Source organism: Colletotrichum acutatum, assembly GCF_030867785.1.
Source record: "Colletotrichum acutatum strain CBS 112980 chromosome Unknown BDZ83scaffold_19, whole genome shotgun sequence".
NCBI lineage: Eukaryota > Fungi > Ascomycota > Sordariomycetes > Glomerellales > Glomerellaceae > Colletotrichum > Colletotrichum acutatum.
The window spans coordinates 129,188-145,850 of record NW_026849013.1 but is presented as its reverse complement, the minus strand read 5'-3'; the positions used below and the strand labels follow the sequence as shown (position 1 = coordinate 145,850).

The 16,663-nt window shown below is 50.3% G+C and overlaps 3 protein-coding genes across 3 annotated transcripts; 1 reads left to right on the top strand and 2 right to left on the bottom strand.

The window, feature by feature from the left end:
* Nucleotides 1–247: 247 nt before the first annotated feature.
* On the bottom strand, nucleotides 248–3,231 carry BDZ83DRAFT_149849 (uncharacterized protein). The gene is made up of 4 exons (XM_060501318.1): nucleotides 2,839–3,231; nucleotides 1,672–2,755; nucleotides 1,438–1,619; nucleotides 248–1,382 (listed from the first exon to the last, which is right to left on the bottom strand). Exons 1-4 carry the CDS (start codon nucleotides 2,941–2,943, stop codon nucleotides 534–536), a joined length of 2,220 nt encoding a protein of 739 aa, XP_060368164.1. The 5' UTR covers nucleotides 2,944–3,231; the 3' UTR covers nucleotides 248–533.
* A 4,815-nt stretch (nucleotides 3,232–8,046) lies between these two features.
* Nucleotides 8,047–11,711, bottom strand: BDZ83DRAFT_610245 (SNF2 family N-terminal domain-containing protein). The gene is made up of 12 exons (XM_060507580.1): nucleotides 11,415–11,711; nucleotides 11,210–11,331; nucleotides 10,613–11,154; nucleotides 10,443–10,553; nucleotides 10,185–10,396; nucleotides 10,096–10,126; nucleotides 9,844–10,037; nucleotides 9,024–9,786; nucleotides 8,788–8,973; nucleotides 8,559–8,709; nucleotides 8,407–8,499; nucleotides 8,047–8,352 (listed from the first exon to the last, which is right to left on the bottom strand). Exons 2-12 carry the CDS (start codon nucleotides 11,210–11,212, stop codon nucleotides 8,329–8,331), a joined length of 2,310 nt encoding a protein of 769 aa, XP_060368163.1. The 5' UTR covers nucleotides 11,213–11,331; nucleotides 11,415–11,711; the 3' UTR covers nucleotides 8,047–8,328.
* Nucleotides 11,712–11,716: 5 nt separating this feature from the next.
* Nucleotides 11,717–15,388, top strand: BDZ83DRAFT_149704 (uncharacterized protein). Its single transcript, XM_060501317.1, has 10 exons — nucleotides 11,717–12,205; nucleotides 12,271–12,294; nucleotides 12,360–12,552; nucleotides 12,610–12,984; nucleotides 13,032–13,604; nucleotides 13,660–13,765; nucleotides 13,817–14,083; nucleotides 14,142–14,575; nucleotides 14,655–15,040; nucleotides 15,149–15,388. The coding sequence occupies exons 1-10, from the start codon at nucleotides 11,951–11,953 to the stop codon at nucleotides 15,227–15,229; spliced, it is 2,694 nt and encodes an 897-aa protein (XP_060368162.1). The 5' UTR covers nucleotides 11,717–11,950; the 3' UTR covers nucleotides 15,230–15,388.
* Nucleotides 15,389–16,663: the final 1,275 nt, after the last annotated feature.

The following is a 16,663-nucleotide window of genomic DNA, read 5'->3' as shown; positions in this document are numbered from 1 at the left end:
GCATAGTGAAAAGTACCCAGCAGTAAGTTTGTCTATTCGAGCGGAGAAACGTCGTGGGTCTCCGCAAAACTATTCATGAAACGCCCAAGAATGCAGTCTGTCCTGGGTATTTTCTCAGTCCTTCTGCCAACCCTCTCTCGCTAGAGCCTCGAAATAGCTCTCATGCAGAAAACACCGTCTCATTCTCTCCTAAGCCCTGGCCAACCTCAACTCTGATCCAGGAAATCGTCCTGACAGAAACAAGACTCGCTGTGGTATCTTAAGTCCCAATAAAGAAAAAGCACGAGCCGTAATCCGGCTATCGTGTTGTCGTAGTCGTCTGCGGTCTCATCCTCGTATCGTATCCTGTCAACCTCATCATTATGGAAAGAATCCTCTCTACCCCATGCCATGTCATTAGTCGTCCGTATTGTATTCTTGGTCGTCCACCAAAACCACCACCGTCAAAGTTGCTGCGTATGCCTCGCGAATAGCACAAGCCATACTGAGCAAAGTTAGCAGAGTTTTCATCAACACAAAGTTCCCCGGAAAACTCACCATGTCTTGCGAATATCGGCAATCACAGCACTCAGTCCCCAGTGTGAACACCAGGCCCGTGCCAAGACCTCGTTGTCCCTCACTCCAAAGGCCTCCACTACCAACACCTGCTCCTCGTCGACTTGGTCCTGGCTGCTTGCCGTGTGTGGGCCTGCTGTCGAGCTTGTCCTCGAACTACGAGCACTCGGAGACTGACCATACAGCCCACCCCAGTCTTTTATGTTCATGATCTCATCCGCCTTAACGGTCTGGAAGACGTAGTCAAAGAACAGTGGATGAGGACCACCCGAACACGGCCAGGCTGATATGAAGGACACATCGTATGTGAGGCGCATAGGCCAGGACACCCCATCCACTGCAAATTGTACCGTTGCATCAAACACCTTTGGCGCTGGCGGAGGTTCCTGGAAACGGTCCGGGACAGCCTTGAAGCTGAGCAGCTCGATACGGACAGTATCAACAATGTCGTCTGCGTCGGGAGCCACGAGCTTGTATTCCTTGACCGGGAATACCTCGGCCGGGGGACCCAGAGGGTCAGATCGTTCGCTCATCGACTGTACGTCTTCGGGGGTCATACGCTGCCGTGGACGCCGAGAGCGCACACGGGCGATTTGCGATCGGCCAAGATCAGCGGTCGGACGGGCTGGCCCGACCCAACCTGCCAACGATCGACAAGTCGGGGCGAGGACTTTTCCGACAATCGAAGCAGCAGTCCAGTAGGTATAACTATTCCTATATTGAAACCCACAGTGAGGATGTAGGTGCGTCATCATGGCTAAAGAGTCGGTTGCCTTGTCGGGGTCAATGTCGATGAGGGTGTTCATGATGAGGAACGGAAACGTTGTCTTTGTTTGTTAGCAAGTGTACGAGGAATATTACACACTAGTGAGCAGAACTTACGCCCGGCAGTACAAGACCGCTGAAGAATGCCAATGCGTCGGAGCTGATAATGTCCAGAGTTGCGTCCATATCCCTCTGCTTCATTTTGTCCAGAGTCTGTCCAAGGTTTGGCCACTTCATCATCTGAGCAAAGCGCCGTAGCATCTTGATCTGGCGCTTCTTTAGCCTGAAGCGTAAGTTGACTGTCGCAAGTTAGATCTGGTCAAGGAAAATGGGAATATGTAGGCAGCTTACTATCTTCCACCGACTTCCCATATCCCTCAACTCTTACATGTTCCCGCCAGCGTCTGGCAAGCGCAAGATCCCACTGAATGGTGGGTGGTAGTTGGGGCAGTAGCTTCTCCTTGGCCCATTCCCCATGCAATCTCGAATTAATCCGTAGATCTAATTCCATGCTGAGAACGAGTTGGTGGCAAAACTTGATATACTGCTGTTGGCTTCCGTGGCTCGGATCGAAAATGAAGCGAGTAACGACTTGGTTCTTGGGGTTCGTAAAGTCGATCCAGTCCGGACGTGACAAGACCATGATCAGATCCGTAATCTGCTTGTCGAGTCCTTTGTGCGGGCTCATCATCTTGTCGGGGTCGCGGAGGAAGCGGCGATATAAGCTTTTGTACATCCATTCTTCGTCATCGTCCTCCAGCCCCGCCTCCAGCTCCTTCAGACGCTCAAAGATGCGATCCAATCCGACCTCTCGTGCCGTCGCGCCCGAGTCTCTCAAGCCGATTGTTGGAGGTTTGATACTGGCCAGACAAGCCCATTGGTTCAGGGTGATTGTGCCGGGTTGTTGACCGTAAAAGAAGGCGAAGCTCGGCTGTTCCAAGGACTCCCATGGATATATCGCCGAACCGCCACCTTGCATACGGAGGGTCATCAGTTGGGTCATGTGGTCGTGCAGATTGACAACGTCCGTTTCTTCGGCATCATTACCGGCGGACGTGGTGTAGAGGGCGTAGTAATGATCGGATGCATGGGGTACAGGACGCTTGTGGCCCTTGTGGGCCGGGGCGCCGCGGGAGACGAGTTCCATGGCATGGCCAAGGGTGAGCTCCTCTTGACTTGACATACCGGAGGGCGGCCATTCTGTTAGTGGACCCTGCTCGAGGATGATGCCGTTGGGATGCGCGCGACCCTTTCCTTTGGCTCTTGCGGGATCAGGCCTTCTAGGTCGTCTGCGCGAGCGAGGATGATCTGGGTGAAGATTTGGGTGGCCGTTGGGAGACTCGAGGGTTCTCGAGGCCTTGGGCATATCTGGTAATGACTTGCGTCTCCGCGGGACTACATCTCCATCACTCGCCCTGCGCGATTCTGGATCTTCCTGCGGTTTTTGTTAGTCCCAAAGTCCCAAAATAGCGCGCGCATGTTTGTCTGTCACGGCGCAAAATGTTGGGGTCGTCGAACCAGTCTCCCTTTCTTTGCCAGGCTCCTGTTGCGGAAAATGCTTCCCCAGAAGCTCTTCTTCTCGCTGCGTCCCTCTCGGTCTCTCTCCTCTTTGACGTCGGCCATGTCTCATTAACGAATTATGTGTGAGGGACCTCGAGGCCGTGTCATGCGCTCGAGGAAGTAATTGCAAAGTGATAAACAAACAATGTTTGTTAGGTTGATTGAGGTCCGGGCGGGAATGGGCGCAAGTAAAGTCGTCAGTCTGCGTGGCTGCGCACCATGCGCGTCACGAGGAATGCGCTTGTCGCAGACAGCCTGAAGTGCTCAGCATCGACTTAATACCATGCAGGCGTAAAGATGTTGGTGGTTATGGATAGATTTTCTTTGCGATTAGAGCAGCGATTGAAGCATCCCTTTCTCGGAAGCGCGGCGATCTAGGGCGATTTATCAAGATCGGTGTCCGTGGAAACAGGACGTCTTCGTCGGAGGTTTGGTCCAAGGTCTGTGTGGTGAACGTCTGTGAGGCAATCCGAAAGAGATCAGCGAAGCATCTCAAGTCGAGGTTCCGTAATAAGTCGAGGTGGGCGCAGCGCTATGTAAAGCTGGAAAAAAAGCCGTTATGCCTCGTAAGGTAAGGTAGCTTGTTGCTCACGGTCGTCTTCGCGGCGGTCCGCCCGCAAACCACAAATTATCGGGCAAGTCAAAGTTGGGAGCAAAAAGATGGTGGTTGACCAGTCGTGGCGCTCACTGCAGGTCGAGGTGGTGGTTCATGTGTCGCAGAAGCATGAGATGACGGAGTGAGTCCGGGCGGCGGCGGGTCTCCTCTGGTTTTTGGGTTTCTGGGTTTCGGGGGCAGTGAGGGAGAGAGTGAATGAGTGGTGGAGGGTGAGTGTGAGAGGCGTGGTGCGTGGTGCGTGGTGAGTGAGTGAGTGCTGTGCGGTAAAGTGGTGAGTGAGTGATGTGTGTGAGAGTGAGCGAGCGGGCACCCGGGAACGGGAGGAACCAAAGTGAGTGGACGGGGCAGTGCGGCACGTTGACTGATGCGATGCAACGGAGCGGCGATGGACACCAGGACACGACAGCTGCGGCGTTTTTAGATCCAATGCCATTGAATTTTTCTTTCTTTTCTTTTCCAACGCAGGGCTGCAGCTGCTCCAGTTGCTGCGGACATGTCTCGCTAGTTTTCATCTCCTGCAGGTCGCTGGTTCCTTGCTTCACATTTCTCCTCCGTGATGGGATCTACTCAAGGTAATTACCAACCTGCCTTAGTATACGTTCTATCGCCCTAGAAAGATGGAAGGTACCGCGGTGGGGGAGATGTCCGTTACTGGCCGGGTGGATGGATGGCCGCGGGTCTGCAAGCCTGGTCAAGTAAGGGTACCTACCTGCCTACCTTCTTCCCACTTTCAACTCACTAATACCGCGTGTACGGAAAGGAAGGGACGGATATATGGTCATGTAAGTGACATTTCGCTAGAATAGAACAACTAAGATGAAGGCAGGCAAGTGTCACGGTTACCTTCCTTAGCTTCATCTTAGACGCGGGAGTAGAGGAACGTCAACGGTGCACACCACACGCTGCCTGTGGTCCTGCTTGCTGGGCTCTTAGTGAGCCACCCCAGTCAGTCAATACCTGACTGCCTTATTACTTTTAGAACCAAGATCAGGTGGCTGTGGGAAAAGTCAACCACGCAACCGCAAACGAGGTTCGTCGTGATAGGCCAAGCTATCGCAGATGCCCGACAACTTAACAGCGAATGAGCCTGCACGTTTGACGTCGAGGAAAGGGAAACCTAGTCTCCCTTGCCGGCATGCAAGAAATCCAAACCTGCCACGTCGTATGTCATCCCGCTCTCTCCACGCAATCTGACTCGCCTAGCACCAACTCCAGGGCCATGCGTCTGCCCGAGCTTCTTCGTCCCTCGTTTGCCTCGTTTTTTGGGTGTGCTTGTTCCCAAATTTCCAACAACCGCTTCTTCCTACCCGTAGTCTACTAGGTAGGCAGTACACGACACCCATCGAACAAACTGGACGCCCTATCCGGATCCCGAATCCAAGGAACCCCAATCCTGGCTTTGTCCAACTATTACCGCCAACAACAAACCACTTGTTCACCTCCACCGCCGGCACTAGAACCCACGAACCCATCTTTTACCGCCCTCGTCCATGCACGTCAACGACCGCTTTTACCATCCGATGCCGTAACAAGAGTTCGACGCCCGTTGGACCACTCCTCGATCGAGATCGCGACCCCTCGAGATGCTTGTTGCCCAGCTGCCCAATCAATCTGTTACGTCTTTGTACCGGAACTGGCTCCTGTCTCGAACGACCCAGGCCTTTTTTCTCAAAGAACCATTCTCAGGGTCCGCCGCCTTCGTCTCGTGAGCGAAACATTTGTCCAGAGTCAACTCTTCTTCGAAAGCCTTTACTTTATGTCGTGATGCCCGGCTCCGAACCAGACTCCAGCAAACTCGGGTGGCCGCCCACCGGACCTCGACGCTGCCGCCTCCAGAAACCAATGTCCGACACTTCCGGCATCCATCCCGTTCGCCTTGCCATGGCCGCCCTGCGCCCTCTGCCGCAGTATAGCAGAGAACTCTCTTTTACGTCATCGACTGTTCGCCATTTACTGCCTACAGCTTCTCCAACATTAACATGCCGGCTGCTATACGCGCTGTGAATCTGACGTGGTCTAGCGAACCGACGATGTTACTCCCCGCCGTTCTCATCGGTGGACCAGTGGTCTGACATGTTCCTCAATCTAAAGGATCTTCCTGGTGTAACTCTGGATCTTGTGTTTCGACCTGTCGCCCAAATGGTGTGACAGCCGGGTCCGGGGTCTCTGGTATTCTGGAATCTGTCTTTCTGATTCCATATTAAAGGCCTTGTATAGACCTCCAAGTCATCTGTCCACATGATGTTCGCTGCATCTCTACATTCTCTCCCGCCGCGGCATATCTTGCTCACCCTTCTCATGTCCCCGATATAGTAAGTCCTCGGCACCCCGAACTCCGGTCAAGTAGCTCCGGCCTGGCGGTGGAGAAAGAAAGCAGTCTGATAAGCAGTCTTTGCTTAAAACTCATGGCTCACGTCAAAATCCAGCACCCCAATGGACCACAAAGATAGCCGCGGAGACACGGAAATCCCTCTTTCGAAACATGCTGTAGGACAGAGATCAGTCCAACCTTCTTGGCGCACTGAACTACGAGCCAGAGGTTATCTACAGAGTTCAACCTAAGCACTGGGCAGACTCTTGGACCCTGAACTTTCCTAGATGATCTGAAAGCTACCTCAACATGCGAAATTCGTGAATGCTGGTGCCCATCTTTTGAACTCACGGACTATTGCCGGCGATGCCATTTCCCTTTCCGTATGCCGTAAGCTGGCCGGGAGTCTGTTCCGCTCCGGACCCACCTAGTGACCACTTGCTATCGCGTTCATACACTGGGCCATAGCATATCACACCAGTCGACATCGACTACAAGCGCCCAGAAAAATACCATGGCTGGAAGCGATAGTTTGGAGTAGTGAAAGCCCTCTTCTGAGCCTCTGATTAACGTGTTGTTCGAGACCAGCGTGTACAGGTTATGGTGTTTAGTAGTAATGAATTCCGGCTGGAGCAGTACTGCAAGTGCGCCCATGCCTTTCTCGTTTTCTCATTCGTCGGTTTTGTCTTCAATGTCCTCAGCCGAAGCGTATTGAAGGACGAAATGGCGTCCACAGACCTAGATGGGGAAATCGTGCCTGGGTGGTGCTTTTGCGGCACCGGCAACGTTCTTCTCCGTGGTTCGCCAATCTGGAAGCGTTTTGCAGCGATTTAAAGCTAGCCAGTAGTATATCTATCGAAGCAAGCCACTTGACGACGGGTCTTCTCGTCACCGCAGAGACGAGCGGCTTCTTCCATTGCTGCTGCTATTGCTTATACTCGTCGACTACCATTGTCCGAGTTTTGCACGCAAGGACGTGCATGTCATCGATGCTCTGTAGCGTTGCCCTCGAAACATGCGCAGGATTCCTAACTACTTCACTGCCAGCTGATATCATTGTTGATGGGCATCCGGCTTGTAGGCATACATATCATAATACAAGCCTCTAAATCAACAAACCAAAAAACAAGAGAGTTCATCCCCCCCGGTGGCTAGCTGGGGGCTACATCTCTAGTGCGCATGCTGGAGCCCGAACACGGGACCTCTTCACCTTCACCGATTAGGCTGTTCGTGGACTTCAACCACTCCACCACCTAGCCAGTTTTGACCTGACCCCCAAAGGGGCGCCTGCTGGCTGGTGACAGGAACGGGATCGAGAGGACCTATATTGGCTTCCTCCTGTGTGTATTCTCGTGTGTATTCATTCAGTTTTAATGTTCGGGAAGGAGTGGGTGGGGCCTAGCAGATCACCTCTGCAAAGTGAGGCAGGAAGGCGGCCAGGAAGGCGGCCAGGAAGGGGCGGATTAGAGGCACACTGGGCCACAAACGTTGTTACTCTTGCCCAGAACGGGTTTCCCAGCGTTTTCAATATTGAAATCACTTCCTGACGATTCTGAGGAAGCCGAGCCTGTTAAATATTTGTTCAGATTGTGTGATGAAGTCCTCTCCATCCCTGGCCATAAGTCCATCCCCTTCTGGATGGTATGATGGATATAAGGCTCAGCCGGATAAACTTGGGTATGCTGAAATGGGGAACAATTAATCGATTGATCAAATTGAAAAACCCAAGACAAGGCTGTCAAAGCAGTAAGTGCAGATGTCGAGGAAGACAAGTATGCCAACGTCGATGCCGTCTCCGAGCTTCGTATGGACTAGATCTCATTGACTCTTTCCAAGCAAATCACACCTACTTCCCACCGTCACCAGATGAATCACTCGACGCCAACGGGAGGCCAGTTATTCTGCCTTGGTGGATAGCCACCTTGGGCAGGACCACATACCACCCATTTGCGGCCAAGCGAGTGCCTTCCATCCCAAAGCCACCAGCCCCTGTCAGGCAGGCGCCCCTTTCCACCTCTACGTTCCTCTTTCCCCAGCTACAGTTACCCAGATCACGTACCTAACTACTTAAGGAGTCTGATCACAGTTTCTGTCACCAGCACCCACCCGGCCATTTGGCCGGGTGGTTTCGACTCTGACGCAGAGTCGTGTTATATGAAATACTCCAATGAAGCCGTGCTGGTCCGAGGGGCGCGCTGTTCGAATCCGAATAGGGGCGTGAAAAATAAGGTCAGTATCCCCCCTCCCTCCCATGTTTCTTTTTTATTTCTTCCTAATAGTTAGATTTGTTTGAGATGGTTACACTATCTGAGAGAGAAATCGTCTTCCTCAAACCATGGCACTGTCTATAATGATGAGCTGTTCTGGTTGCATCATGATTTACATATTCTCTGTATCTGCTTCAGCATCTATCTCTGTTCGTTCTACTCAGATTCTCGGCCTAGAGTTGGACCATTGATGACAGGCGCGGATGCCCTCCCCAGGAAGGCATGATATCCTTTCTCCATCTCTGGGATATTGCCTATCTTAGAAGCTGACGTAATTGCTTTGAGATCCGTTAGATGACGAATTGTGCGTAGAATAGTAGCGTTTGAGTTACCTGTAGTTTGGCTGTCAATTGTTGACTTGTCGCAGGCTTTGAGCTCAGGAGACTCATGAGGTCACGCTTCCCATTCTGGATATCCAAGACATACTGTGACAATGGCTGTCAGGAATCTTCTTCACCAGCATTCAACAATCAACGCTGCTTACCTGTTCGATGGAATTGCTTATAACGAATCGAATGGTTGTGACCTCTTGAGTCTGCCCTATTCTGTGTATCCTCGCCAGTGCCTGCTCCTCAATAGACGGGTTCCATTGTGGCTCAAGCAGATAGGCTCTCGAAGCAGCAGTGAGCGTCAACCTATTTAGAATACATTAGAGTTAATGACATGTTGCGTGATAGTGATACAATTAGCGCTAGTGAATGGGCTGGACATACCCGACAGCGCCGCAACCTAAGGACAACAAGAGTACGGACGACCCATCCGCCTTTGAGAAGTCGTCAATGATACGACTTCTCTTGGTTAAGCTTTTCTTGCCATCGATCTTGGCGCAGCAGATTCCAGCGTCGTTGAGAGCTAGTTCCGCGACATCGAGGATGGATGTCCGGTAGGAAAATACAATGCTGGACTCCGTTAGCTACGTGATCTAGGGCTAGGAAGGCCTTGATACTACCTTTTTGTTCCCGGAACGCAGCATTTGATATCGTTGACAAGGGCTTTGATCTTGGTCGGCCATTGATCTGTGGGCATGGAGCCACAGAGCATGCCGCTTGGTTCTTGGGTCCAGTTAAACCCAAGGTTGGGTAAAGGCGGACAGAAGTTGTCAATCGCTTCGGCAATATTGCCATTCTGGATGTCTTCGTCCTCCTCTCGTTCTCTTCCGGGTGTAAGTGGAGTTGACTGTCGATCTGGTCTTCCTGGTAGGAGCCCCGCGTAAGAGGCAGGCTTCTGTTGAAGGTTGAGCTTTTGGAAGCATCCCAGCTCGCAGACAAGTCTCAGAGCATTAATCTTCTCCAGCGCATTACTGTAATTATCGTTACTTCTAGGAGATGCTAGTGCGTTGTCGATAAATTCGATGGTCTTGATTTTGACGGCGTCGTACATACGTTGCTCCTGGGGGCTGAGATAAAGGTGCCGCCGGTGATCTCGTCGTTCTGGTAAGGTTATAGTGTCTTGCGAACGTCTCAACATCACGTAGCCGAGAATTTTCTTCAACGCCTCCGGTCCGGTCTCTTCCCCGCGAAGCCAGGGGTTCGTTATGTCCCTGTCAAAGGCTTTCTTGTCATCATACGGATGCAACCCAAGAAAATGAAAAAAGCTGTGGAGCTCAGAAAGTCGGTTCTGAATTGGTGTTCCGGTAACCACCCACTTGCAGTCACCTCTCAGCTCACATATGGCTTGAGCTTTTGCTGTCCTGAGGTCCTTGATCTCATGGGCTGTGTTGTGTTGATAAGTCAGCCTGCAGGTTGAATACGATAATAGAGTGCACATACCTTCATCCAAGATGATTCGATGCCACTCGTGTGAGAAAATTGGACTCTCATTGGTCTGCACATGAACTTTCCACTCCTTTGAAAGTGTCGTGTACGTCGTGAGGATAATGTCACTCGTGCTCAGGTGGCACACATCTTTCAGTTGGGTTTTCGCGTGATGGCGACGCCAGTTGAAGTGATCCCCAAGAAGATGTCTAGAACATTTGTTACTCAATCCCATATATCAAGCAATCGGTCTGTAAAGTCACGTACTTGGTCAATTCCTTTTCCCAGTTGTCGAGAACTGTAGCATAAAATGGTTAATTCTGTTCGAGTAGGACTCCACATACTCAAAGACATACGTGATAGAGGCACTACAATAAGTGTGCCACCAGAACCTAGCGAATTCGGTTCCTGTCTGACGTATTGCGATCCACTCTCCCAGAGCTTATCATGGGCAATAAGTGATATCATACTGAGTGTCTTGCCGAGACCCATGAAATCGGCAAGAATCCCGCCTTTGAAAGGAGCGGGGGGTGCGCAACGAAACGACGAGTTGACATTATTGATATAACTAGACAGTCAGTTTGATATTAATGAATGATAGAAAGGATTCTCACGTTTTTCGCCCAAAGTCATCAACGTGCTGTGACCACACATCCCCATTAGGTTCTTGTAATCGCCAACCACGTTCTCGTTCAAGCATAAACGTCAAGCCTTGCTTCTGGTGACTTGTTTCAATTAGTTTAAGCATTGCTTTATTCCACGGTTGAGATGTATGTGTTCTCACCTCTGCAGCTCTGTCTGAAGGTAATACGAGCCGTTCGTCTCAAATCGCACAGTTGTCGAAGTGACGCTCTTCAGGACGTCTATCGCCATCAGGGTCTCATCCATGCCAGCTGAGACTTCGTCCTCGTCTGAAAGAACAGTTCGAAAGTCGGCAGTTCGACTTCCATCCGGATTAGTGAAGCGTTGCGGATTGAAGTATTCGACGTCTGTTAGAGAGAAAGCTGGATCCTGTAGGTAAAGTTCGGCTTCTTGCAGCGCACCCCCAACTCCCTGGGCTATTTCCCGCAATCCGTATAACGTTATCCAAAGTTGTATTCTATCATCATCGACATCCTTTTGCTCAGCTGTTAGCCCGAGAATATCGATGCTGATGCCTTCGCGGTGAAACAACTCGAGCAACTCACGACCGCGTGGGTCCAAAGCCGCGCGGAACTCTGGATGTGTTGAAGAAACCAGTTGCCATTCGTTGTCTAGAATTAGATGAACATTTGTTGCTGGGGTGCGCTCAATATCGGTCATCCATTGTGCGCTCAATGACGTGAGCTTCCTTGATTAGTCTTGGAGAACCTAGGTTTTCAATAAGGCTTTATAAACATACCATTCCAAAACAAATAACTTGGTCCTCAAAATTGGGCACATGAAGATCTTCGAATTCGCAAGTAAACCATTCAGATTTAACCTGCGAATATGTTTCGACAGAAAAATCGTTGGTAGACACGGGTAACTTCTTCCTGGTCATTTGATTCTCATCTTCCGAGGCAAAATCTTGGTATGCAACAGGAACTGACCCGAATGCTAACAAGTTCCCGTCTACCCGCCGTCGCTTTACGCCATGATGCGGATCCGACGACATCGAGGAGGTCCAGAGGGCAGATGATATGATACGACTGTCTCCGAGATTGGTAGTGACCGGATGCCGTGTGCCTCGAAGCGTTTAGACTGGCAACTGATAGGCAGTATCAAGGTTGATGGCTCTTATAGGATACCAGCACCACTGTTGAATTTAGTATTGCAGGCAGGCTAGGCTTTACCGCCGCTTCACTGCTTCGCATAAAACAGGGGGGATGTCAGCCTCGTGTGACAATACGCTGGGCAGTGCATGTAGTATCGCTGCACATTGGAGTGGTTGGTGTCGATGCATTGGCTGATTGGCACCTAATTTATGCCAACATTCGTGACTGCATTGCGCCACTCCAACTCAGGAAACAGTGGCTTTGCAAGGCATCCGCAAACACAGTCTTAGGTATCCTCCAGCAACATATCAAGTATTCGATCGTGCCCAATTTCTAGCACAACAGCGCACTGGAACTCTAGACGCAAATGATTTGGAGGACGCAATATGGCTCTTCTGCAGCTCCAAAGAGCGTGTGAGCGCTTCCGGTCACACTTATCGGACGAAGAGACGCGGCGAGTAGAAAATGTCAAGAGTGTGGAAGATGTTCGCGAGGCTATCAGCCAAATGGAGTGCTATCTCGCCTCCCGTCAAAAGTTACGAAACTTCGAACGGCTCGTACCTTTTCTCGATGCAGCTGATCGTTTGACAAAACCCATCGACGTCCTATCTAATGGCGTTCCGTTCCTGCCTTATATATGGGTGAGATCCTCCACTGGAGAAGACTTCCAAGATAGACGATCTGATCATCAATATCATCTATCTAGGCACCTCTCAAGCTCATTCTCCAAGTGAGTTGACTCGCATCTACCGCTTGACTAGGACCTTGTAATACTAAGAGTGCCGATTCGCTTAGATATCTCAGGACCACACGCATGCGCTGGATGAGATCCTCTCTGCTTATAGTCGAATTGGGGCATCACTTCCGCGTCTCTCTCGATACGGCAATGCGTTCCCAGACAGCCACGACTTCCAGCAACTACTGGGCCACATTTACCAAGACATCATTGACTTCCATTGCCACGCTTACCGGCTGGTACAGAAGCCGGGTAAGATGTCCTGAAGAAAAATACCAATTTCGCAAATTTATGCTCATTTATTTTTAGGATGGGCAATGCTCTTCTCAACCTGTTGGGGTCGATTCCAGCATCGGTATGATTCATTACTCGACAGCATCGCCAAACATAGCGAACTCATAGACAGGGAGGCAGCTTCCTATGAGATAGTTCAAGCTAGAGAATGGCGGCAAAAGCTTCTGGAGGAGGCTCAAGATCGAGAAAAGAAAGAAGAGATTCACCAGCGCGAAGCTGTCAACAAGTGGCTTCAAGTGAGCGACAGAAGCGAGGAGAAGCTTGAGCGCCTTCACAACCGTTGTCTCGATGGAACATCTCAGTGGCTAACTGGGTCACCCCAGGTTCGATCCTGGCTCCAAAAAGGCAGAGAAAAGCCGGTCTTGTGGCTTAATGGAAAGCCTGGTTCTGGTAAGCTGCGTCCTGTTTAATTCAGAGATACCGACTGATCTCCAAAGGCAAATCCATCCTATGTTCGCAACTCATCTACTTCCTCAGATCAAACCCCACATGGAATTGCTTATTCTTCTTCTGCGATTTTCATACTACCGGATACGGGGTAACCGTGCAGGTCTTACGGAGCATATGTGCCCAGATCATGGATCTTGTTCCGGAGACGGCATCGTTCATCTACAAAGAGGGTGTCGTGTCTGGAAAAACACCTTCGACATCAATTCTGAAGGAATTTATCCCGAAACTTTTCAGCTTCTTCGAAGACTTACGCCTGATCATCGATGGAATCGATGAGATTGGGTCATCGGAACACGGAGAATTGATCAAGACCCTAGCAAGGCTGGCCGAGACGCAGGGAAACTTCAGGTTGCTCATATCTAGCCAGGATATCCCGAGTATAGCGAGGAACTTGAAGGGCAGACCAACACTGATAGTTGGGAAGCAGTCTGCGTCTGTTTGTAAGGATATTGGCTTGATTGTCTCAAGCCGCCTGGAAGCCATCAATGAAGGGCTAGATGGTCGAGTCCCCGAATCGGTGTTCACTGAAATCCGGGAAACAATCCTTAAAAGAGCAGAAGGTATGGGGATTCCCCTTCAATACGAAAAGAACTGGAAGGGCTGACGGAAGCGTAGGAATGTTCCTATGGGTTCACCTAGTATTACAGGTGTTGGAGACGACTGACAATATTCAAGAGCTTATATCGAGCGTTGAGGTCTTTCCCAAAGACCTTGAAGAGGCGTAATTCCTACAATCTTCTCGATCTTTCGTATCGTAGCTGATTATAACCAGATACTCCAAGATACTCACAAGTATCATGAGCCGCTGTCAAGCAACAGATGTGTCGAAGTTACGACGAATATTTGGCTGGATGGTGTTTTCGAGGGGTGGCCAGCCTATGAGGAAATTTGAATTACGACTAGGTCGAGTTCTCCATGCCGATTTGACCATAATCGATGAGAGAACGAAACCGTTTCCAAACGTATTGGATCTTTGTAAACCATTCATAGAGGATGGTCCAGGTGCAACTATAGTGTTCATTCACGGCACAGTACCCAAGTCAGTGTCCCGAGCAATCTACTTTCACGCGCGCAGGTCGATTGACGTCTCATGTCAGATTTCTTCAAGCCCAATCCAGTGGGCCGTTTATCAATAGAAAAGACTCTTGCCGAGATATCACAACTGCCTGTATTGCGCAGTTAATACAGAGCCTGAATCTGGCTGACGAAACCTTGGAACGCCTGGAGCATCTTTACTGTATTGCACAGGGTTTCTACGGGCTTCTTCCCTACGCACACGAATACTGGATCGAACACCTGCTGGAGTATCTCGAGCTTAATCAAGGATTCTGCACGCCCGATTCTTTGAGCATTCAAAGACAACTCGTTGGGCTTACTAAAAATTGGTCCGATCGTCTGGAGAAAGAGCCCGCGCGAATCTACAATGTAGAAAGCCTCGAGCCTCGTCTACATTGGCTGGAAAGCCTGCCCCAAACGAGAACACTAATCCAGCAAGTCCACGAAATCCGCAAAGCAACAAAGGAACCGGTTGGTACGTATACTACTTGATTTTCTGTGCAATTAACTGTGACATGTTGTAGATATGTCAACTGATGATTACTGTTGCGTAGACAATATGCCCTCTCTTGAGGATGCAACGTTACTATCGTCCGTCAGAACAAAGTATCATACCTACGTTATCGACCTCTTAAGAGAGGTCAATTGTCCAGGGCTTTGGGCTGAGGATTTGATCGCATTCAAAGAAGAATATGGACCGTCCGCGTTTGTGTGTCCTGTCTACGGATGCGATAAAGCCGTAGTTGGATTCTCTTCAGCCTCGCAGTTGACGAGTCACTCAACAAGACATCAAGAGAAACCACGATGCCTCAAACAAGACTGCTTTTACAACGATGTTGGGTTTCCCTCTCCAAGACACTTAAGAGAACACCAGAGAAGGTGCCATCCCCCTCCGCCGCCACCGTCGATTCCTCGGCAGATTTTCCAGAACCTGGATCAGGTGAGTCAAGAGTCGTTCACACCGTCCACAAATTCCAAGCAGAGTCACCAATTACTACAACATGGCGCAAGCAATCAAGCTCCTACACTAACCATAGTTTTTCAGCAGAGTCTTCTATGTATATCAATAGCTGACTTACCACCCACTGAGAAGCTGACCGCAGCCCAGTATGTTGCGGATGCACCTTGAGGCGGCTCAGCTGTCGCAATTCGAGACACATCAGTCTTAACCGCCGCAACAGCAAAAGGTATCGCCTCGTATGTAGGAGAATCGCTTGCCTACCCTTTCCACTTTGTTGAATGTCTCTATGCCCACGCCACAAGCGATATCCTTGCATCGGCTATCCTTGCCAGCAGACAACCACCCCTCGTTTAAGCCGCCCTTCCGTATGCCCAGAGCTCGATAGAGGCGGCATTTGGGGCGGGATTCGGGCAGAGGGGCGCGCCGAGACCAGTAAAGGACGGCTGCGGTAGGCAAAGAAGCCTCGTGGGGACATTTTTCTTACCATCACTCCTTTTTCAACATAGAATTGAGGAGACCTAGAGGTCGTTGAGGTCTGAAGAGTACAAATGCTATAGAAATTCTAGATCCAAGTCCATCTTGCAGTTCAGCGACCTCAATCTCGAGGTCGATCTGGCACTTCAAAAGTTGCAGTGAACCTGGAGCCGTCGAGCCGTATGTGAAGCTGCCTCCACGGACGGACAATTTCGACGGCGTATAGAAGTTCTTCCCACATACCACTCCTTCTCTCCGTCCTACGAGCATTTAGTCCAGCATAAGCGTCCACAGCCAACTAGAAGCTGGCATACTGAAAAAGTACGACTTATCAGTTCCTGCACAAAACCCCACCGATGAATTCCGTGTCTTTCCCGCTCTAGGTTAATCTTGATCGATATCCCACTTGCCAAGAAGGATTCGGTAGAAGGGAGGGTACCGATGCATCCGGGATGTTTACATGTCGGATCAAATACCAGTACTCCGTTGATCAGGAGCACGCGGGCCTATTCGATTCGCCTTATCAATATGATCAAAATTGCTCTCATGGACATGAGAAAAATGGTATGACTCCGGCAAAGCGCAGTCACCCCGCCTCTGGCTCGCATAGGCATCGTCGGAGACATCTCACGGCCCGGAACAATAATGTCATTACACTTCCTCCAAATACCCCCCCCCCTTCTGGTACCTGATATAACACAGCAAGAGATCTAGACAACTGGCTATCCCGTATAGTCAAGGTAGCTTCTATGTGGCATCGCAACTCCAAGCGTAGCCCTCGATCTCTCACTTGGACTTACACCAGACAAAAGTCCGGGTGAGCGCAAGCTGACACGAAACTTAAAAGACATCCCAACATCAGAACGACACCCAACCTCCCTTCTCTCTTGCCTCCACCTCATCACACTCCACTCCACGCAAGTCATGAAAGACACAAACATACACACAAAATATCGATTATCACACCATACTTACAACACCGCTTCTTCTACCTTAATGTCGACAGGTATCATAACCAATACCAAATAAAAAGGAAAAAAGCACCGATCCAAATGCAGCACACCAACCAAACCATGCAAACGCAAACAACTACAGCTTGCAAAGAAAAAAGTGAGCATCTCATGAGAT